The sequence below is a fragment of the Heterocephalus glaber genome, unplaced genomic scaffold, assembly GCF_053883595.1.
Source record: "Heterocephalus glaber isolate CG9 unplaced genomic scaffold, H.glaber_assembly_v1.0 deba00001666, whole genome shotgun sequence".
Lineage (NCBI taxonomy): Eukaryota > Metazoa > Chordata > Mammalia > Rodentia > Bathyergidae > Heterocephalus > Heterocephalus glaber.
In genome coordinates this window covers 4,231,237-4,256,055 of record NW_028258406.1, presented here as the reverse complement: position 1 = coordinate 4,256,055, position 24,819 = coordinate 4,231,237, and the positions used below count along the sequence as shown (strand labels likewise).

The 24,819-nt window shown below is 34.0% G+C and overlaps 1 protein-coding gene across 6 annotated transcripts in view; it reads right to left on the bottom strand.

The window, feature by feature from the left end:
- The window catches only part of Diaph3 (diaphanous related formin 3), a 501,638-nt gene that overhangs the window by 153,820 nt on the left and 322,999 nt on the right, over positions 1-24,819 (bottom strand). For all 6 annotated transcript variants that reach the window (XM_087197467.1, XM_087197470.1, XM_087197468.1 and 3 more), the window contains 2 exons: positions 24,390-24,555; positions 4,383-4,518 (listed from right to left, as the gene is read on the bottom strand). In XM_087197467.1, the coding sequence (XP_087053593.1) occupies positions 4,383-4,518; positions 24,390-24,555 (302 nt within the window). The remainder of the gene's footprint in view (positions 1-4,382; positions 4,519-24,389; positions 24,556-24,819) is intronic.

The window sequence follows — 24,819 nt, the reverse complement described above, 5'->3', positions numbered from 1 at the left end:
TTTTATTAATAAAATGTCTGACAAGCTTAAAAAAGAAATAAACAAAAAACTATGACAATAAAAGATATAAATATCTAGTTTGGTAAAAGAATTAAAATTATGAAAGGACAGCAAGCAGAAATACAAGATATGAAAAATTCAATAGAAACCATGGGTAATGCAGTAGATTTGAACAGTATGAGGACAAAGTATAAGAAATTAAAGATAAACTGGATGTAGCAGATTATAAACTCAATGTTACCCTACAAATGACAACATAACATGCAACCTGGATTCAAGAGCTGCTAAATGACTCAAAATCAACATGAAAATTTTAGGAATGAAATAAACACTAGAAAACAACTCAAGTGATTTAAAATTTATTCCCTGAAATCACAGAAGAATACACTTCAAATTTAGGGAAAGAATTCAATATTCAAGTACAAAAAGCATATAGAATACCAAATATCCATAATCAGAAAAGAAATTCTCCATAACATATCAGAGTTAAAATTCAGAAATTCAACAAAAGGAGAAAATATTAAAAACTGTTAGAGAAAATGGCAAGTTACTTAGAAAGGCAAGCCTATCAGAATTACAGCAGATCTCTATGAACAAGCTTTAAAAACCAAGAGAATTTAGAGCAAAGTTTGTCAAGCCTTAAAAGCAAACAATTATCAACACAGATTTCTATGCTGCAAAATTAGCCTTCAAAATTAATGGACACTGACTTTCCATGACAAAGAAATCCTAAAAACATACATGACTATTAGCAACATATGCAGAAAACACTCAGAAGAATCCTAGACAGTGACAGGGAAACAACCAGACACATTCAGCCATCTGATATTTGACAAAGATGCCAAAAAATGCATGCTGGAGGGCCGGGGATTTAGCTCATGGTTCTGCTGCCTGCCTCACAAGCACAAGGTCCTGAGTTCAATCCCTGTTACCGAAAAAAAAAAAAAAAGGAATACTGGAGAAAAAAATAGGCTCTTTAACAAATGGTTTGGGGAATCTGGTTGCCCCACAGGAAGATTATATCTATACCCATATCACTCACCCTTCTAAAATAAAATCAAAGTGGATCAAATAGCTAGATATTAAAACAGAAACAATCTGCTAGAAGATAAAAATCCTTGAAAGCATCACCATAAGAAAAGACTTTCTAAACAGTTCCCCAATTGCACAAGAAATAACACCAAGGATCAAAAACTGGGATTATATAAAATTTAAAATCTTTTGCACAGCAAAGGAAACAACCAACAGAGTGAAGAGGTAACCTACAGAAGGGGGGGAAAAAAACTGACGAGCTACTTCTTGGAAAGAGGTGTAATATCCAAAGATATTGCAAGCCCAAAATAAAAGACTCAGTCAAAAAAAGCCAACTGAAATGAATAGACTTCTCTGAAAAAGAAATTTAAATAAGTTCATGAAAAAATGTAGCATATATGCCCATTAGAAAAAAATGCAAATTGGGCTGGGGATTTAGCTCAGTGGTTCTCCTGCCTGTCTCACAAGTGCAAGGTCCTGAGTTCGATCCCCAGTGCCAAAAAAAAAAAAAAAAGAAAGAAAGAAAAAAATACAAATCACAACACTGTGATTCCATCTTACTCCAGAAAGAATGGCTATTATTCAGAACTGAAAAAAGCACAAATGCTGGTGGTGGGGAGAACCCTTCTACATTGTCGGTGAGAATGTAAACTAGTACAACCACTATACAAGTCAGTATAGAGACTCCTCAAAAAACTAAAAACAGAAATTTCATTTGACTTAGTTATTCTTCTTCTGGTTATCTTCACAATAGGGTTAAAGACATCTTAATACAGTAGAACACTCATACCCATGTTTATTGCAGCATATCTCATAATAGCTAAATCTTGGGAGTGGCTTATATGTCCATTCATAGATGAATGCATAAGGAAAATGTCATATATACCTATATGACATGCAGTACTACTCAGCCATAAAGAAAGATATGTTTGAGTTATTTGTAGGAAAATGGATGCACCTTGAGACTATAACACTTTGTGAAATTCATCAGACACAGAGGGTTAAATATCACATAGTTTTTCTAATACGAAAAATTCAAAGTATAATTTGAAGAGTAAAATAAAAGATAGATGATGGGAAACAGGGCAGTACACCTTTTGTAGATGAGAAGCAAATTTAAGGACGAAGGGGAAGTTTAAAGGATAATGATGCAATATGTACACATGCCAAATCCCTACAACAAATGTATTCATTATGCATCATAAACATGACCTAATAAAAAATTAGAAAAATAAGATAGTTAGTTATTCCTAATTAGTAATTTTCACAAGAGAAACACAAATTAGTGAACTGAAATATTAAGATTCAATTGGCAATTGGGCTGTTTCCAACTGGAGACTGCATAAGAAGATGTGCTTTTTTTTTTTGGTACCGGGGATAGAACTCAGGACCTAGCTAAATGGATGTACATTGAGGCCATACTCTTAAGCAAAATAAATAGAACACACATGTGTAAATAGTGAATAGTCTCTCTGGTGTGAGAAACTGAAAGTGTAAATAAGGATCAAAATGCATAATAGATAATATGAAATAGGAAGAAAAGGTCCAAAGGGGAAGGAGAAGTTGAAGGGGTAGGGGAAAGGAAAGGGAAAGGAATAAATATGCGAAAAGGAAATAATGGAAACAAAGTCTTTGTAAATAGAGAGAGGTGAAGGGGTTGAAGGGAGGGCAAGAGAATGGAGAAAATATAAGAATCAAGATATATCATGTAAAAGTACAAATTCCCAATGATGAAAGCCATCATACTGTATACCTAAAATGTACCAATAAACTTAATGAATAAAAAAAAGTAATACATCTTGCCACACACTTCAAAAAAAAAAAGATACAATTGGAAGGTTGATTAAAATTTTTAAGTCCTATCAAGTTTCAATTTTTAAAACAGATAAAACAAAGAAAACTAGAGAGGCTTTGTGTGATAGGCTCCTAGCCAAAAAAGTAAACAGAACCATTCTGCCATCTGGTAACTCCTCTAGATGACTCTTAACTGATACTAAATGAGCAAATGTTGTAATAACAGCATGTTCCATAAATTAGACAGCAATATATGAATTTAAAATTATTCCAGAAACATATTTTAAAAATCAATACTAAATCTTCCCGATCTCCTTTTTTATTAACAGGTTAGCATATTTCTGAGAACATTTGCCAAATTTCTAACATAAACAAGACATGGTGCTAAAATAATTTTTCTCCCATAGAACAAACAAGTGTAATACATTAAGGTATTTGGTTTGCTTTATTAGATACTAAAGATGCCCATGAACATGAAAATAAAGAAGGCAGATTAGGCATCTCTATTCCCAGAGGAAACCTTAGGCCAATTTGCAGTGCTGAATGGTAAACTATGGTGTCTTAGCAGGGAAACTGAAGTATTTTAATTAAAGCCTTCTGCAATCTTTAATGGCTTAGAGGTAGAAAAGCCAGAACTTACAGGAGTTGAAAATATAATAATTTACTTCTTTCTTTTGCTTCTAAATTAGTGATATCTTTTACCTTTTGAAAATATTGAGGTGTCTAAAAAACCATTAATTTTACATTTTTTAGCACTCCAAGTCTTTTTATTTTTTAAAATTGAAAATACACAAAAGTAAAGAGGAGAATAGTGAGTCACATTCTTTCTCACAAGTACCCACTACCCAACTTTAGCAATGACTATTTACAGGTAATCTTTCCGCCATAATATCACAGGTATGCCAGTCACTCCACACTATTTTGACTTAAATTCCAGAATCACATCTTTTTGTGTGCGAAATTTCAGTATGAACCCTAAATGATACTGTGAAACATACTGATAACATTGCCATGTCTACAAGGAAAAAAACCTAAGATTTTAAATTTTTGAGATTATATTTTCCTAGTTATTTGCTGGGATTGGAGCACATATAAATTCCATGTGTTGTAATTGGTTGTTATGTGTTTTAAACCACTTTATAGTCATTTCTTTTCCCTCCCATGAAGTATCTTATTCCCATGGAATAGCCTGTCAAAGAAACTAGGTTACATGTTCTATAGAATTCTCCAGAGTCAGTTTCCTATGGTTGTTAATTTATTAATTTACATAATTATTAAAGATTGGTTATCAAAGTAGTACTGAAAGAAATGGGAATATACTACAAACAAAAGAGTACACCACAGGACCAATCTCTCCATTGCTAACATCTGAAGCAAGACAGGACTCTTTAGAAAACTAAATGGAAAAAAGCCCATAAAACAACTGCTCTATGATTGAAATACAGAAACAAGTAATCATAGTTTCTTCTTTTACCAAATGCACTAAAATGATAATAAAGTAACCAGTATACATCTTAAGCATGTATAACACAAATAGCAAATTTGATAGTACTCACCAGTCTTCATTTCTAGTAATCGCTTTTTCTTTTGCTGGCGTTCACATCTTTCTTTCTCTGCTAATTCTTTAGCTATTCTGGCACGTCTTTCTTTTTCCTCTTCTTCTCTTTTTCTGAGGTTCTCCTTTATTGCTTGCTATTACAAATGAATTTTGAAAAATGATCAATATTAATCAGTTATTTCACAAGAACATGGAAAATTATCAATCAGATATTTTTCAGAAAACAGTTAGTTCTTATATTATTAACAGTCTTTTATAAGAGACTGATATAAAATCTGTTAAATATATCATGTGTCTATAAATACACAGTTATATTTAAAACACCTGCATCTAAGTGTAATTAACTAAAACGGTGAAGGGAGACAGAAACTAAAAAAAGCATTTAATTCACAAATCAAATCTGCTTATCAACATATATTTTAAGTAAAGCATTTTGTAACTGAATTCATCTCCCATACCTCCCCTGTTATGTCAGTTATCAAGTATAAATAAAATAGCTAAAGAAATTATAGACAAAAGCTGAAATCTTATAATGTCTACTTTATATCATCAATTTTTTTCATATAGAGGGAAGATAATGCATATTTGGTATTTTAAAGCCAGGGCCTATGACTGTTGATCAAATCCAATAAGAAACCGTTAATAAAAGAGCTCAATAGTTATGTGATTAATTTACTAATTTTAAGTTTTATGCAAATCAAGAAATGCCTCTCATGTGTAACTAGTGAGAATTAGCAGGTGAACAGATTTCTGTAAGTGTATCTATCATATTACAATAGAAGGGCTGTATTTTATTTCAGTGCAAATAAAACCAAACAAGTTATCACATTAGTTTATCACGAATGGTATTAAAAATGTGTAATTAACATGCAACTAAGCAGGAGGCTTGTTATTTCAGGGGGAGACATTAATTTCTTCTTTACTGTAGTATTCTCTTTTTAAGCCCAGAGACAGTCCACATTCTTCACTGGGAATCACATAATAAAATGTAATATTATTGGCTAAAACAGTATAAGGAGAAAAGAAGGAACATAAAGCATAGAGGAAATAGAATATTAACCTATATATCTATTCATTCAATACATAGTTACTGAGAGAAAATACAATAGGTTTTAAGAGAGACAGACATATACAAACAGATCAGGAGGTAGACAGGCAATAAACAAAAATTTGATATACCATCTTTAAAAATGGATCTGATAGACTGCCTAGGGGATTTCTTTACATTAGGTGGTCAATAAGGCTTCACTGTCTGATTTGATCCCATTTTAATTTTAAATGCCAAGGTGACAGCTAGGGGCTGATGGGGGAAGAACAAACCAGACAAAGGGAAATGGTAACGTGAAGAAATAGAAAGGACAGTGTAATGCTAATGAGGTCAGGGAGGTAAGCTCAGGCCTGATGATTTGGCATCTTTTAGGACAAGACAGGGAAAATGGATTTTGTTTTAAAGGTACTGGACAGCATTTGGAGATTTTCAATCAGGAAAGTGTATGATTAAATACTCTCAGCATACAAGCACTAATCAAGAACCTCAGCTGCAAACTATCTTTTCAAATGTTACCTGGCCTGTGGAAATGTGCACTCTGGAACCTACAAAGATACTCTGGTGAGTAGTATTGCTATAAATAATACACTATTGTTTGTCTCTGACCCCACAGACTTGTATCTTCAGCCAAAATCCATGAAACTTGTGTGTCTCATCCTAACCTGTTAGCCTGCCAGTAGGTAAACTCTCAAAATCTTCACAGTTCTTGACACTATTATCATTAAGATATGAAACATCAGCTGCAATGCTTGATGCTTTCAAACACAGTCTTTTTGAAACTCAAACTAGATACTGCATTGCCCATTTTGGCTCCAAAGGGTTAAGTGTGTGTTCATTATAATGAACACAGTAATAGGTGCTAAGTTGCAAGATTTGAAAGCTATCTGTAGTCAGTGTTCTTCCACCATGTTGTTTCATATTATGATCATATATGTTAACAGCCAGCCATGAGATAACGGTTGCTATAAAAATCAGTGTATACCAAAGAAGGCATCATAAAAGTAGAAAATAAACATGAGTTCAAACACAAATACGTAAGTGTGTCGGTATGCGTATCAATGTATGTTTAAGGAAGGTAAGTTAGAAAGAGGGGAATGTGATGGACAAAAAAGTAGGTAAATATTCAGGAATCAAAATTTATGTCTTGCTCGAGGCAAATGAATAAAAAGAACCTCCGATAGATAAATAATATATCACATAGCTTATTTATGAGCCTTATTAATTTTCTGGGGTAAATTTTTCACATTAATGACTGGATACATTTCAGTGTGAACATTTAATAGACCATCTATTACCGGATATAACTGCCACACCCTTTTAGAATCCACTGGGTAATGAAAAGTCAAAATTACTTTCCAAGATCTATAAAAATAGTGTTTATGTTTAAAAAAAAAGTCTGAAGTAGTTCTTAAAGCTATTTTGTTTTTGGGAAAATGTACTATTGATTTTCATTTAAAAGTCTACCTCATTTAACATTATAACTATTCTGACAGTGTAACTATTAGGAGAGAAATTTACCTGGAAAAATGCCGATAGCACAGAAATAGGCATTTATTTTGCAAGTAACAGCCCAGTTCAAACAGTAATTTGAGATTTTCTTTTATGCCAAATGTTAATAATATTCTAAACAGAGAAGCTGAATAGAGAACAAGATTATTTTAAATATATTTGCTTATTTCAGCCCTAAATTCAAAGCCAGGAAGGATGTCAAAGGTGAGCTAGATATAAGGATAGTTGGCGATAAGACACTGAGCATTCATCTTATCCTTGACTAGGTTTCTTTATTTAGTCACTTGGCAAATAAATTTTGCTACCGCTTACTACTTTCAGTTCTGTATTGTCAAAAGTCATTTTCTAGGCACGCTTTCCCAGATACAGTCTAGTGCGCACCCTCCTCTGACACATCTATCAGTGTACATATGTGACCATGGAGGGTTTCAGAACTGTAGCCACATTTTGACTGCTCATTAAATAGACATAATCAATAACCTGGGTTCTGAAGGCTCAAATGCTTTTTATGGTAACAGCAGGTTGTAAGACATATATAACAATGTATAGGTAAACAAATATGTTTATACATAAATATATAGATATGCTAACAAATACATAAGTGTGTATGTTCTGGAAGAAAGTAAATTGGACAATTATTTCCCTCTATAATCTATGTTTTTTGCATAAGTGATATAATAAGAACTTTGCTACAACCAACTGAAATATATAATAGCATTCTGTAACATTTTCTTTTCAGAGAAACCAAAATGGCCCAAAGCTAGTAAGTTTAAATAAATGTATATGTATATATGTCTGTAAAATTTAGAAGTGTTTGGCTGAGAGTAATGTTCTGTAAGTTGTGGCTACTGTTATCTTAAATATCTTTGATTTCATGCAAATATCATCCTTTAACTCCTGTGACTTGCTCTTTTCACTCAATATTTACTTTTAAGATTGATTCATCTTTTTATGTATAAATTGCACTTCATTTTCGCTGCCTATATAAACTGTGTTGCTAGTGACTCCATTGGTAGGATTTAGGTTGTTTATAATTTTTGGCTATGATGAGCAATGCAGATATGAACATTTCTGTAAATGTCCCCTAGTGTACATAATTAATTAATTTCCATTCTGTCTGTATGTATTGTATCTCATAACTTGTATTTCTAAGCTATTCATCAGTTCAAACATTTTCCTCATATTTATAAAACATTTGCATTTGCTATTCTGTGAATTATCAATTCATATATTTTTAGCTGCTTTTCCATTAGGTTGCTTCTATTTTAATGTTTTGTAGTTCTCGAAATATTCTAGATACCAATGAATATTCTAATATTAAACCCCACTTTCATATTTTTAGGATAAACAAATTGGACAGGAGAAATGTATCTTTTTGAACATTTTACCATAGCTTTTTTTTTTTTTTTTGCATTTCATTCCTATGGAACCATTTCATTAAAATTTAGTAAAACTCATCTGTGAAACTTTGTGGGCCAAGTATTTAATTTTGAGACGATTCAAAAGAAGTCATTAAATTAAAAATTAGTTATAGAACTACGCAAGCTTTTTATTTCTTTTAAAATAATTTTAGAAAGTTATTTTCTTCTACGAAGTTATCCAATTTATCAAAATTTCTTAATTCTGGGGTACAAACTTTTATAGTATGCTCTATCTGCTGCATCTTTAGTTGTGGTTCTTTTTACATTCTCATTACATCTTTTTCTTGATTAATCGTTTCAGAAATTTATCTAATTCATTTGTCTCTTCAAAGTACCATTTTGGGTTTTACAATTCTATATTACTTTTTCTTTCATTCATTTTTAAATTTTCTACCTATTTCACTCAAATCAAACAATATCTTTAAAAAAAACTTCTGAAGCCAACTGCTTGTTAATTTTAGTCTTTTTTTTTTCTTTTTAATAAAAGCACTTTGGGCATAAATGGCTTTAGATCACTTTTACCACATGCCACAGATTCTGAAGGAGAATATTTTCAATATTGTCCAGTCCTATTGTAATTTCATTCTTGACATGAGTTATTATGTGTATCTTTAAATTTTTCAAAATACATCTTTAAATATTTCATTCTCGGGCCGGGGATTTAGCTCAGTGGTTTCGACGCCTGCTGCGTAAGCACAAGGACCCAAGTTCGATGCCCGGTACCACAAAAAAAAAAAAAAATCATTCTCTTTAGTTTTATTTCTATTTTCACATTATTGTGGTCAACGAATGAATGTGACATTTAGAAATTTATTGAAATATCTTTCATGGCCTCATGCACATAATCAATTTGATAACAGTTCCACTTGTGCTAGACAAAAATGTGCATTCTTTAATTAGAGTTTAGTTTCAAAATAAGTGTGTTACTCAAATTTAAGCTTCTACATCTTTAATAGTTTCTGCTATTCTTATAAATGAATTAGAGAACATTCCAAATGTAATGCTAAATCTGTAAATTTATCCCTATTATAGTTCAGTCACTTTTACATTGTCATTTTGGGGCTATGTTAGTATACACATAGGAATTTTTGAAGTTTTGACTCTTTCAGGGGAATTAAGCTTTTACCATCAGGAAGTAATCTCTGGCCATAAGTCTACATTACTCTTAACATATTTCCCTCTTTCTTTTAATTAATATTTGCCTTATATTGCATTAGTTATCCTATTATTTCAAACCTTCCAACATCTTATGCTATAGGCAAGTTTCTTTTAAGCATCATAAGGCATCCCAGCAGTTAGGAGGCTGAGGCCAGAGGATCACTGTGAGTTGGAAGCCTGCCTGGGGTACATAGTGAGTTCAAGTCCAGCCTGAAATACACAGCGAGACCCTGTCTCAAAGAACCAAAATAAAATAAAATAAATTTTAAAAATAAGGCTAGATTTTTAAAAATGTAATCTGAGTATTTAAAGAAATTTTATTGTGACTTATTTCCCCCATCTTGTTATTTCTTTTGTCTAAAGTTATGCTTTCCACTTATTTACTTTTAAAAAAATGTTTTTTGGTCCTTGTCTCCGGACTAGATTTTGGGATTTATACCTGATACTTTTATCCTTCTACTGGTTATCTATATCATATAATTTCACAAACTGTAGGCTTAAAGTTAATTCATCTTTACTTCCCTTTCCCCCTGAGAACAACAGGGAGAACATAAAACCTCTGAACTTCAGCTGTCTCTCTGAATTTATGTAACTTTGTGGACCAGCGGAGAAATTAGGTCTTGATTTTTATACAAAACAAGCCAGACAATGTTTTCTTTTTGATAGGTCTCCCAGCACCTCAGCAGCTATTATGTATAGTTGCTGCCCTCTTCCTATGGTGCCTTGCCCCTTCTCCTGTGTGACGTCATGCCAAGATGGTTGCTCCCACCAAAGAACAAACCCTTCTTCCCAGCATGCCCCTGTTCCCACCTAGAGAGTAACCTAATACTCGCTCACCTCCTACCACCTAGTGACATCACCGGCTCCTCCATTCCCTAGTCATTACCTCAGTCAACCCCGCCTCAGCCCCTACAAACCCCACCCCAGTCTCTATAAAAGACTCTCCCTGCCCCAGCCATATTGCTTTTGTCTCTCCTTTGTTCAGAGACAGCCCGGCAGATCTATTCCCCTAATAAAGGCTTGTTGTGGCCTGGTCTGCCCTTGGTCTTCGGCCCTTTTACCTGACACTTTTATATTTTCTTACTTTATGTTTTGTTTTCAGGATTGGTGGGTCATTTTGACTTCTTTAAGTACACCCTTTTCAGCAGATTCAGCAAATGATAATCTTCGGGTCAATTACCATACCCACGCCCATGAACTTACTGCCTGTGCTGTGTTTGCCCAGGGCTTCAGTTGAGCAGCAGCAATAGAGAACAATATGGCCTGCAAACCTGAAATACTTTCTGGCCACGACCCTTTAACAACATCTTTATTTCCTGCTTACCTAAAACAGCCCAGTTCTGCCTCTGTTCTATGAAGAGTTTTGCTATGAAGAGTATCCCAAATTGGAAGAACAATTATTTTTCATTAAGTGAAGATACTTCATTTTCATCTGGCTTCTACCTTTGTTAATAATCTGTATCTAATTGTTATGTTGGGGATTATACTGTTTCTCTCTGGTTGCTTTGGAGGATTTCCATCTTTGGTGTTCTTCAATTTCTCAATACATGTAATCAAACCCAGGAAGTTCTACCACTGAGCATGTGGTGCTTTTAATATATTTATTTTGAGACAGCCTTGCTACATAGCCCAGGCTAGGTTCAATTTGTGATGTTCCTGCTTTCAACCTCCTACAGTGCTGGGATTAGAGGTGTTTCTCCTCACACTCCACTTTATAATTTTTTTGAGTGAGTTTCACTTTATTCACCTGATTTACAGGTTATCCTTTCTATTATATGGATTCTTCACCTGGACAATTTTTAGTCATCAAGTGATGTTGCCTTTCATTAATCCTCTTGAGTCTATCCTTTAGGACTTTGATTATGGGATAGGCTGTCTCACCTTGTTCTACATGTTTCTTAACAAGTATTTCATACCTCTAATGATAATAACGTTTGCCTTGATCCCACTGTGGACAAATTTACTTAGCTCTATTCTCCAATAAGCATTTCTTTGATAGCTGAATATAGTCTTCTCTTTAATCCACTGATAGTTTAATTTCAATGATCATTCTTTCATTTTCATAAGTCCTATTTGGTTCTATTTCAAATCTGCTTGGTCATTTTTGCTAGACTCTTATTACTCTCTTGCTATTAAAAAATCTCATCTTTTATTTTCTTAAATATTTCACAAGTTGTTATTCCAGACTTGGAGTCTGAGGAGTCTATATCTACCATCTTATTTGTTTTTCCTCATCATTTCAGCGCATAATCCCTTCTTCAATTGGTGTTTGCGACTGAGTAGTTGTATTTCACTGTAATTTGTGAGAACCTGGAGGACCTAAATTATAAACGTCCTTCATCACAGAGCTTTGAATTTGTTTCTACAGATAAACAGGGATCATTTCTGACCTGAGTAAGTTTAATTTCCTCTTGTCCCAGGGTTGTTGTAAAAAGTTCTATTCAGCATTCTTACCCTGAATCAAGTGTTAGTCTTAGGCTTCACATTCCAGGGCAAGTCTGGATTTCCCCTTAACTGTGTTAAGGGGCAAGTTTGAACTTTGCCCTTCTCTCCTTAACCATTTTTGCCTTGGAATATTTTCCCCTGGTCTCATAAAGCAGCCATTTAGCCACTTTAAAAAATACTTTGTTATATTATGGTGAGTTGAATCTCTAGAGTCCCTACTAAACCATATTATGATAATCAAAGTCCTTGAATGTGTTTTCTTTCATAAGACTAATAACAAAAAAATCTGATTTTTTAAATACTTCTGTATAATATGGCAGTTCTTATATACACTTGTACTTCTTGTTGCCTTACACATATACGTGTGTTTTAGGTTCCAAAGGTAAAAAAATGTAATCGGAGGTCATAAAAAAATTATTCCTGAGGAAAGCACTCACACATAGAAAAAATATGTCAAATGGGAAGTCAAGAGTATTGATATAGAGGGAAGAGATATAACTCCCAAACCTACTAGATATCAGAAACGTAAGTTCGCCTCCTCTAAAATCGAAGAAAGAATTCTAGGAACAATGGAGACTAAGAGTAGGAAAGACTTATTGAGAAAAAGAAAGCTTCTGCCTAAAAGAGACAGAAGGGGGAATGGAAAGTGGGTTTCCCACTCACCCCACTTTTCAAAAATGTTTTTTATACAGCAAAGCCATGTGGTGAGGTGGGTACAAAGTGGGACAAAACTATAAGACCCAATGGACACAAGGTGGGCATGAGGTGGGACAAAACCACGACCAACCAATAAGATTACAAGTATAGTCACCCAGGTAATATTGATTAAATGAGGGTGAAATCGGGGAGAAAGTCACAAAGCAAGCATAGAAGGATTTTCAGTAAGGGTGGGTCAGGGATATTTCCTGGAGGGGCTGTGTTAAGACCTTGCCCCCTCCCCACCCCAGGTGATTGATACCTGTTTAGAATATCAATCATTGCTATTCATCCTACATGGGTGTGGTAGTTTTCTCTCCTTTTACAATGCTGGTCTTCAGTGAATGTGTCTTCACTGTCCTCCAGATTGACTCCTTGTGGGCTGGCCCTGTCTAACTCCCTACAATATATCTAATTAACTTACCTATCTGCAATAGTATCTTCAAAAATAAAATGACATTTCATTACTTTAAAAAATTATTTTTAAAATTTTTCACTTATAGCTAGATAATAGACAAGAATAAGGAAGTGGAAATTTTAAATAATATTCTTTTGGCTTAAATAACTATGTGGCACCAAAGAGTTGTGTGACTGTTTCAATTGCCTCTTCTGTAATATGTCTAAAACTGTACCTACCTAAGGTATGGGGATACTTTAAGAAATAAATAAGTTAATTCATAAGTATGACTTATATCATTGCCTAGCACATAACAAATGGTACTGTTAGCGAATATTATTTTATTTCTATATCACTAATTTAAAATTTTATTTTCATTATAATATTATTAATCTAGTGTCTCAAACACATTTATCCAGCAATAATTTAAGAAAGACCAACTTTCTAGTTTATCTCAATTATATATGCTTGTATTAAGCATAAGAGGGGAGCCAATTGTCATAGTTCCTGTGAGAATATAAATGCTTTCTATTCACAGATGTTGGAATACAATGGTTTACTAAGTTGATTGGGAATTAAGTGGATGCATCCAATGTGGCTGGATTACTTGGCAGGAAAGATACAGAAGTGAATTAAATATGAAAGGAATGATTTAGTTCGCAACCTCAAGTCTAGCTACTATACTTCTAAGGATTTAATTTGTATCAGTACGTACTTTGTTTTCAAAACTCAAATTTAGAATGTGCTGTGAGAGTTTATTCTGGAAAAGAGATTTAGTTTCCTGTGTTTTTTTCCCCAAATTATTGCTCTCACTTGGAATCAGACATTCTTGCATTCTTGATATTCAACTTAAAACACTGCCTAGTGGGCCAGGGATTTAGCTCAGTGGTACAGCTGCCTGCAAGCTCAAGATCCTGAGTTCAATCCCCAGTACCAAAAAAAGGGGAAAACACCACCTAGTGATTCAATTAAGAATTGATTTATTTTTCTCCCAAAGTATAATTTAAAATATAAATGTATATTTTATCCCCCTTTCAAAAAGTTTAAGAAATAGTCTATATGGCAAACTTGCTCTCACTTTATAGATATATTAGTCTTATAAAACTGTAATAAAATAAAATATAAAAATTATAGTATTGAACATAAGTAGTCTGCCACAGATCCTGACTTTCTGATTGGACTTCATCTATGTCTAAGTCTTAGCCTATTTTAATAGCTTCATTTATCCTTTTCAATATTTTTCAGGATATTACAGCAGTCTGTGTATTTTTATGACTCAGAAAACTAGTGCACCAAAGTCAGCCCTACAGGGTGCACCCTCTTTTCAAACCCCCACAACTGTGTGTGTGTGTGTGTGTGTGTGTATAATGTAGACCAGATTACTGTATCTGATGTACAAAGTACAAAGAACATGTCATTTTATTTCTTTTTGTTTGTGATCTCCTAAATTCAGTGTCACCTTTTCCATTATATGGATTAATACATCTTCTTAATACATATGTTCTCATTATTCTAGTAGAATAATCCAGCCTTTACTTTTTTGCTGTAGTATTCAGTAAACAAAATATTTAAAATGTAAAAGGGAGATATAAACTACTTATTTAATCATACAGAACTGGACAAACATATTTTATTATATAACTGAGAAATGCATAAGAATAAATCTTGTGAGTAAAGAGAAAAATAAAGTCACTAAGTCTAGGTAAATTTTCTGTGCAAAGCCTAAAGAGAAATGATTAGGAGAACCTATCAGAATTATTTTCATAGTTGCAAGCTCAAAATATTCAGCACCTGTAATTGATTGAATTTATTAAACAGATTCTAAAGGGTAAAAAAAGAAATCCTATAGTTAGACTATTTTCTTCTAGGGTTGAATCCAGGTTATGATCTCAGAATAACAAAGGTGCTAGCTAATGAAGACGTAAGTCCTTTGTGAAAGGCTCTAAATACAATTTGCAAGTTTTAATACCACCAAAGTAAGCATAGATAAAAGATTCTTTTTACTATAACTGCGCAAGCTGGCTCCACACCCCACCATAGGACTTGTACATGATTTTCTTTCCTCTGACAAGATAAAATGCATCAATCTACAGGATTTAAGGAGCACAAAGGAACTGTTTAGAGCTCTTCCATTACTGCTATCATCTAGATGGTCCACATTTTAGCATAAATGGCTAAAATGGCTAAAATTAACAAACATCAAATATATGTAATTTAAATGATTTGGCAAAACAAGGTTTCTATCTGTTTTTCTTATCAAAAAGATTTTACATTAAAAATATCCTCCCATTGGATGATTTCATTTTTGTTTGGCAATTCACAACTTTAATCTGAATATTCAGGAGAATAACTAATTAACAAACAGCAAATTAAATGAGTTTAATTGATCTTATATTTGTTCACTACAAATATTTCAATTATATAAAGCAAAAGTCAACTCAAGAAGTCTATAGACAGCATGAATGACAAATCTTTAACTGGATGAAACATAACTAACAAAATTCTAGAAATGATGAAGACAGAGCTAAACATGAGACACAGTTTGGCATTTATTCAGATCACAATATTCTATATGGAATTATAAAAATAAAATAAAGGAAGCCACTTAAATATTGATCCTATTATAATTAGGTGAGACAAACTTACTATACTTCTATTACTTGCCCAGAGCTAACTTGCTGTGAGGGCATGTATACATTAAGTCACTTGATTTTCAAAATGTATTATCCTTGAGAAACTCATCCCTAAGAAATGCTGTTGTACTGGGAAACTGAGACTCAGTAAGGTTAAGGAACTAGCTATAATCATGTAGCTAATAATCTGCAGAGATGGGACTTAACCCAATGTGCTCTGATGCTGGAGTCTGCAGTCTCAACACTATCTTCCCACTAGTGGGACAAACAGTAAAACATCGCTATTAAAACAGATTATAGGCAGAATTAATCAGGCACTTATGGTCTGAAGAAATCATTTTCCTCCTTGATTGTCATCACACATAATGCAGACAAGAGTTACATGTGTGGGAAATAAAGCTTAGGAAGAACAAACTGGGCTAGACAGTAATAACTACAAAGTTTGACTTATATATGCATGTATGTGTGTGTGTGTGTGTGTGTGTGTGTGTGTGTGTACACATGCATATATCCATATACAAGGAAGAAGAAAAAACATAACAGTCCTCCAATTTCAGGGTATGTAATAACAACCTCTTTGGAGACAAAGATTGTTTTTTAACTGATTTGTCTTACCCTTGGGTTTCCAGAAATTCAGGTACTTAGAAACTATCAATATAGAAACTATCAATATAGAAGGATGTATTGTGGCATCCCAACAGAAAATGCTTATGTGTGCAGGAAAAAAAACTACACACATCAATACATATTCCACATGGGAATATCTGATATTGTAAACTCAAAGAGTCCACATAGCAGTTGCATGGTTAAATTAAAACAGAAAAATGACACATTTTTAATAAGTATAAATTGGTAGAAGATTTCTTTTGAAACAGATTTCCCCTAAGACAACAAATGACAAAGGAGTCCAGAGAGGTGAAAGCATTAGAAAGTATTTCTCTAACATGAAATGTTAACTAAAACAAATAAGGATTCAGATGAAATTTGCTTAATGAGTTAAGAGTTCTCCTGTGCTAATAATTGTGCTAAATGAAAGAGAATAGCAAAAGAACTTCCAATGATTAAAAAGAAAGCAGCAGCATCAGGATAATGAATGTTAAAGAATAAGCCATATAATTCAGGTCATGTGCGTAAAAGCAGAGCAAAATCCTCTACTAGGAAAGGGAAGTGGGACTGGGATGTACATTATTTTTTTAAGGCCATGGTAATAAAAAAAAAAATGGGTTTAAACTCAAAGAAAAAACACAAACATGCTACAGCTCTTGAGTAAAATAGAGGACAGGAGGTTGCTAGCAGGATCCAACAAAAATTTCATAATGAGTTCAATTCATCCTGTAGAAGCAGTATATCATCTATTAATAATGGGTAGATCGGTAATGGCATGTAATGAGTCTAAAATCAGTCACAAATGTAGAATAATGACTATCACTACACAATACTACGTGACTGAAGGCATGAACTTCACTTGGTATAAAGCTTACTGCCTGGTAAGCCACCAATTTACCCAGCTCCTATAAGGTCTGATATGTCTACCTAGTAACCCTAATCTGAACTTCATGCGTCACAAAAGTCCTATAGGAAAAAAAAATCCATTACAGAAAGGTGCTGACTTGCACCTTTTCCTCCACACTGGCAACCAGCCTTTACATGAATAGTGCCCTAATTTTAAAAGAGAACACTTTATGCTTGGAAATATAGTAAGCCCTGAAAGCATTCTTCTATCATAAACCCAGTAATGTATACCAAAGAATAAGAAAATAAAATAGGTCTTGTGCTCAGTAAGTTATCAAAAACCTCTGAAACATTACATCTTTGAATTTTCATGCAAACTCTAAGCAGCAGCACACTTGAAGCTATTAAAAGCACAGGCTTTGGAGTCAGGACTTCATCAGCTCAGACGGTTCAACTGCAGGTCCCATGTACTGTAAAGCACCTCTGCAGAGCCATGGGGCTGCTTTCTCTACCTTGCAGTTGTGTCTCCTGGAATGTGCTGAAGCTCATAAAAACATTGTGAAGAGAAAGGGAGGAGGCACTACTAACAAACCACTTAGCACAGGGTCTAGAAAGAAGCAGGAACTCAATTAGAGGCATTTAGTTTTGGTTTTGTCTTGATAATACTAACAAAAATAAAGCAAAATGAAATTACAATGCAAATTTACTCCCCCTTTCTGGGGAAATTGGATGTGTTCTAAAAACAAAATCATTCTCAAAAAGCATACCTATAGAGGATTGTTAAAAACAACAACAACAACAAAAGTTAATTCTCTTTGAGAATTCTCAAGAAAAAGAGGAGTGAGTTAAACTGTTGTCAAAATGAACAGATGTTCTTCAGAAAAGCTACAGGGTTTTGAAAATTTTCCCCTTTGGTCTACATGGCTTGAGGCAGCAGGCTCGAACAGATGTTCCCTCTTTAGCTATTGTAACAAGGCTCTCATAGAGAGGAAAAACCTGAAGAGCTGTATCTATACAAATTAGTTGTGAGATCCTCATAACATTTATGAGAGACTGAGTTACTCAAAGGTATACTAAAGGGTTTTGAATAGTCAGCTTTTACTTCAGCAAGTTCAAATCCTGAGAGAACCCTAAATTATACATATTTTTGGATAAATTATTTACAAACTAAATTACTATTACAAATAAAAATTGCCACACTTTTTTATTTTCAGGTCAGGGGTTAGGTTTCAAGGTAGTCCTGTTTGCCACAGCTCTAGGAATTTATACATTTAATAGGCTTTAACACAGTTCTAGGAATTTATACATCTAATAGGCTTTAACACAGTTCAGCCATATATGACTCTGGAGCCAGACAGCCTGGGCTGTCATCTTGGTTCCTTGCTACTTGTGTAATGAGGGAAGTCAGGATCTCTCTGTACCTCAGTTTTGTCATCTGTAAAATGGGAATAGCAGTATACATACCAAATCTAGTTGCACTGAGGATTGAATGAGTGAATATAACACCAGACACATGGTTGGAACTATATGTGCTGGCTATACATTAGGTAGAAACAGATCCTACCAGAGGAAGCCAAGTCTGAGTAGAGGTCAGAAGGGTGAGTATAACAATTTAGCCAGGCAAGTACAGAAGGATCACGTCAGGTCTAAGAAATAGTATGGACAGTGGCCCAAACCTGAGAAAAATATATTCTGTGGAAAACTGACATTATAGGGTGGTAAATGTGGAGGATGTGGTCCAACCCTCTTTATGTAATTCAAAATGGAAGTTCACCTTATAGTAAAACTTGCTTATTTGTGACCAGACCACTAATTAAACAGTAGGGGATAAAGTAACAACAGTATTTTAACAATATTTTTTAAAGATCAAATACATAATTGCCTATTCTATTAACATGAATTTCCAGAACATGAATTTTAATACTTTAAAATTCTACATCTGTAGAATCTACTATTTCCATACTGAATCATTCAAGTTAACCTGGCTTACAAGGTTGAATCATACAGAAGAGCAACCTCCTCAGAAATTACAAGACTGACAAAACAAGAGATTTATCTATCAATAGCATTTGCCAACATTAACATTCCTGATTTTTAAAGAATAATATTTTGTCTAAAATTCAAGCAGTAGAATCATATTTGCCTCCCTCCTCCCCACCCTCAAAAAAGAATAAAATGCCCATGTCAAAAAAAACACTTCTCTGGTCTTCTTTACACTTTTTCTATCTTTCTTTTTTAATAGTATTTGGGGTCAAACACAGGACACACTACCACTGAGCAATATGCCCAACTCTTCTTATTTAGTTTTCATTTTGATAGGATCCTGTTCAGGTGCCTGGTCAGCTTTTGATCTTGCAGCCCTCCACCTTAGCCTCCTGAGTAGCTGGGATCCCAGGTGTGCACCACCAAGGCTGGCTTTGCTTATTTTTATTCTAAAGAAAATTTTTAATTTCCACATTATTTAATTTGAAGGGTTTTTAAAAATTGGGCACCAGCAAGTTTAATACAGCATAGTGTTCCCTTGAACGTGTGTTGTCTGCCATTTCTAGAACACATAAGAAACATGGAATGGGCACAACAGAGCACTCACTCCACCTCTCACCTGTACCTTCCTCTCTATCAAATCCTTCCTCCCTCTACCTACTGCCTGGTAACAGAAATGCCAAGTTACCCACAGAATTCCCCAAGCCTATGTGATCCTTTTCCATTTGGGGAAAATATGGAATCACACCTGGATTCAAATTCCAAGTGGATCACTTGCAAACAATATTGATTCGGTCTCAGTGGTTAACTCTCCAATTGCCAGTGTTCTTATCTGTAAACTGGAACACAAATTACTGGAGGCAGCATGACATAGCGTGGTAGAAAACTATGTAGGTTCAAATTCTAGTTAAATCATTTTACAGTGGTATGACACTGAACTGGGTATGATCTGTCTCGGCACCTCAGTCTCTACGTCTTCATGGTAACAGTGAAACACTAGCAGAGTAACTCATATTATTTATAAACTCTCATGAGGAAGGAAATACTGTGATAATTGAAACGATAAAGGTAAGGCACTTAGAAGAATTCCTGGTTAATAAAAAATACTGAGTATGTGAAGGGTATTATTACTGCATATATCCATTTTATACTTTGTAATTGTGTTAGGGGTCCCCAAGCCCATCTTTGGGTTTGATGACTGGCCGGAAGGACGCACAGAACTCAGAAAAGCCATTATACTCACAGTTATGATTTACTACAGTGACACAATAGAGAATAAAATCAATAAAGTAAAAAATTGCACAGGGCAAAGGCCAGGAGAAACCAGGTGCGAAACGGCAGCTGTCCTCTTCCAACAGGCCCCGACAGTGTTTCATTACCACAGGAATAACAGGGGACATCACACACGAGGGAAGTATGGTATTGCACACAGGAAGCTCATTTAAACCTTGTTGCCAAGGATTTTTAATGGCCTGGCTACATGGCTGATCCTGAGCTACTCAGTCTCCAGTCCCCCAAAAGGCTCAACTGACATAGAGCGGACCAGGGCACCATGTGTTGAAAAATAGGTGGTCACCATAAAACTTACTGTGAGCATAATCAATCTAGATTGACCCAAGATCCTAGGTATATAGAGACACCCTCATCAGGCAGTGTCCTCCTAGGGTTCAGAACTGTCCTGAAGGAGCTGGGTAGGGCCATTTTTTGGAATACTAAGTTATTAAGCACTCTACCCCTGCTGAACTAATGCTTTACTGTATAATAATTTTTTGATTTGTCAGAAATCATGATAAACATTTTAATACAGTAACTCACAATATTTACACACTTTTACAGGGAAGAAAATACCTTTCCATTTTAAAAATATGGATACCGATATATGGAGGCTCAGAAAGGCCAAAAAAGTGTTTATAGCCAAGTGACTAGTATGGAGTCCAAATCTAGCTCTTAGACCTCCAACTTTTGAACTACTTCAAGAAAATTTTAGTGCTTCAAAACATTATCAAATTTAAAATAATATACTGTATAGAACATGACATGTATAGCTATACCATAAATATACAAATTCCTATCTGATAATGAAAAAACAATTTAAAGAAACACTGACTTTGTGAAGAAAATGAAATAGAAAAAATGTATTTATTATAGGAGACTGCCTTAAAATGGTAGGTTTTTATTAAAAGGATATTCATTCCTAAGTGATTATAACCAAGTCCAACAAAGTCAGGTTTTCCTGAGATTAAGAAGAACCTGCTCTTTAAATTTAATCTTCTTTTACTTTATACCTCAAAACTTTTTAATCCTCATGAACATTTGCTACAATACAGAAACGACTTACCCACTCACTAAAAATAACAATTTTTTCCTTGTGGAAATGTAGCACCAGTTTCCCTGGGGAGGCAAAAATGCCTTCTCAATTTAATATGTGTGTGTGTGTTTTTCCCCCTCATCTAATCAGCTAATACTTCTCAAAAGATCTTTTTAATGCCTAAATGAAAGGATTCCACATCAAAGGCCTGACCTCCCTATTAAAGTATCTAAAGGAAACCATAGGAATGTAAAATCTATTTAAAAGAAAATCACAGGTAGCTTATTGTACAATGCATTAAGAAAAGAAAAGGAAAAAAGCTTCATAAGAGCCGCATGAAATTTGGTAAAATTATACCACAAAAATACAAATTGATCTAAGTATAAAGAAACAAATTTCATAACCAAAAACTTAATACAAAAGTGCTCTGTAATCAGCCGGGAGGGAGTCTTTATGAAAAACTTCAGAATTTGTCAGTTTTTCAATCAAAAATTTTGATTACATCTTAATGTTGGAAAGGCCAAAAGGAGAACAAACCACACATTTTTCAATAGATTTAAAATCTGAATTTTTTAAAGTTAACTTTCAACATCATAAAAGGTAGATACAGAGACAAGAGTGATATGAAGTAATGAAGTAAAAAATATATGAGAACTATCACCACCCCTGTTTAATATTGTTCTCGAAACAGCCACAGCAATTAGAAAAGAGAAATACAAGGAATAAAAATAGGAAAGGAAGAAATTAAACTGTCATTATTTGCTGATGATATGATACTTTACGTAGAAGACCCAAAATACTCTGCCAAAAGACTTCTAGGCTTAACTGACAGATTCAGTAGAGTAGCTGGATATAAGGTCAACACTCAAAAAACAATAGCCTTTTTATATACAAATAATAGAATCACTGAGAGAGAAATTAGGGAAACAATTCCTTTTACAATAGCATCTAAAAAAATGAAATATCTAAGAGTCAATCCAACAAAGGAAGCAAAAGACCTCTACACTGAAAACTATAGCACTCTGAAAAAAGAGATTGAGCAGGATATATGAAAATGGAAAGACATCCCTTATTCCTGGATAGGAAGAACTAATATAATGAAAATGGGCATACTTCCAAAACTATTACATAGGTTTAATACAATGCTGATTGAAATTCCAACAATATATTTCACAGAACTAGAAAAAACAATCCAAAATTGATTTGGAACCACAAGAGACCTGGAATAGCAAAAGAAATTTTAGGCAACAGAGATATGGCTGGAGGTATTACAATCCCCAACTTGACACTATACTACAAAGCTACTGTGATGGTATTAAAACAGCATGGTATTAGCAAAGAAACAGACCCGAGGATCAGTGAAAGAGATTAGACAATGCAGAAACAACTACAGATATGCTCAGCCACCTCATCTTTGACAAAGGAGCCAACCACCCTCATTGGAGGAAAGATAGTCTATTTAATAAATGGTGTTGGAAAAACAGGATTTCAACCTGCCAAAGATTAAAACTAGACCCATACCTATCACCATGCACTAAACTAAGATTGAAATGGATTAAAGATTTAAATATCAAGACAGAAACACTAAATTTGGTGGAAGATAAGTTAGGCAGAACTCTTGAAGACATTGGTATAGTAAAAGACTTTATGAACAAAACCTCAGTGTCATGGGAACTTACACAAAGAATCAACAACTGGGATCTCATCTTATTAAAAAGCTTCTGGACTGCAAGAGAAACCACCAACAGAGCTAAGAGACAATCTACAATGTAGAAAAAAAATTTCAGCAACTGTACCTTAGACAAAGGACTACTATCTAAAATATATAAAGAAGTGAAAAAAATCAGACCCCCCAAATTCAAAGACACATTTTAAAAATGGGCATTTGAAATGAACAGACATTTCTCAGACAAAGAAGTAAAAGCAGCAAACAAATATATGAAAAAATGTTCAACATCACTGGTTATTTGAGAGATGCAGATGAAAACAACACTGAGATTCCACCTCACCCAAGAAAGCATGGCTGTTATAAAGAAATCATCCAATAACAAATGCTGGCAGGGGTGTGGAGAGAAAGGAACCCTTCTCCATTGTTGGTGGGAGTGCAGACTGGTGCAACCACTGGGTAAATCAGTATGGAGATATCTCAAAGAACTAGTCTTAGAGGTCTCATTTGACCCAGCTATTCCCCTGCTGGATATCTTCCCAAAAGAATTAAAAGAATCATAACACAGTGATAAATGTGCACCCATGCTTATAGGGGCACAGTTTGTAATAGCTAAAGCTTGGAAACAACCCAAGTGCCCATCAACTGAAGATTGGATAAAGACAATGTGGGTTTTTTCAATAAAATGAAGTACTACTCAGCCATAAAGAACCAGAAACTAGAGACATTTATTGCTAAATGGATGCATATTGAGGCCATCCTCTTAAGTGAAATAAATAGGACACATGTGTAAATACCGAATAGTTTCTCTAGTGTGAGAAACTGAAAGTGTAATTAAGGTTACACACCGATGAAATGGCCTAATAACATATTTCTCGGATTGTATTTCCATCGCGTGTCGTATGACGGTATCGAAATTTAAATTAGGGAGAACCTTGGCTTATGTGGAGTCTGCTAACTGGAGTTTTTTTTCCAGACCACTACTTGTTCAATGTTGGTTTGGGGGATCTTTCTGAAACAAATGACATCCTTTGGTGTCTTGCTGGTGCTTGAGATGATTTTTTAAGTTATATGAAAAATGCTTAAGTGCTTTCCAGTTTTGTTTTGGTTGAGTTCTACTGTATTTGAATATTATTATAGTTTTTTTTTCCCTTTCACTGTTCCTCTTTGAATGGTTTTAATTTCTGTATGTGTGCGTTTGATAATAAAGTTATTTTTAAATAAGAAATACATGAGAGTATAGATAAAAAACACTTTTCAAAAAAATAAAATAAAAATTTTTACCATACCATGAATGTAGTTCTGAAGTTATTCAAGTCAGTAAAAAAGTCTTCCACAGATACCTTCTTCACATCAAGGGCATAATATTCCATTACACTCTGGTACAATTTCTCTGTGTTTCCAAGTAATTTTGAAAGCTTTTCATATTGTTCTTTTGCACTGTTAACAAAGCTGTATATTATAGTTAAGGTATTCTGAAATTTACAAAGTGATGCTTTAAGAAAAAAATCTGTAATTCTAATATTTTAGTCTAATTTTTATTTACCATTACTAGATCTCTAAAATTTCAAAATAAGTTCTGTCAACCATTCTTTCAAGAAAATCTATACCATAAGCAAAAAAAAAATCCACTTCTATTCAATTTCTAACTTCGGCCAAGTTATCAGAAAATTTAACTATTTCCTTATTTAATATTTCTCTGTCATAACTGAGTTCAAG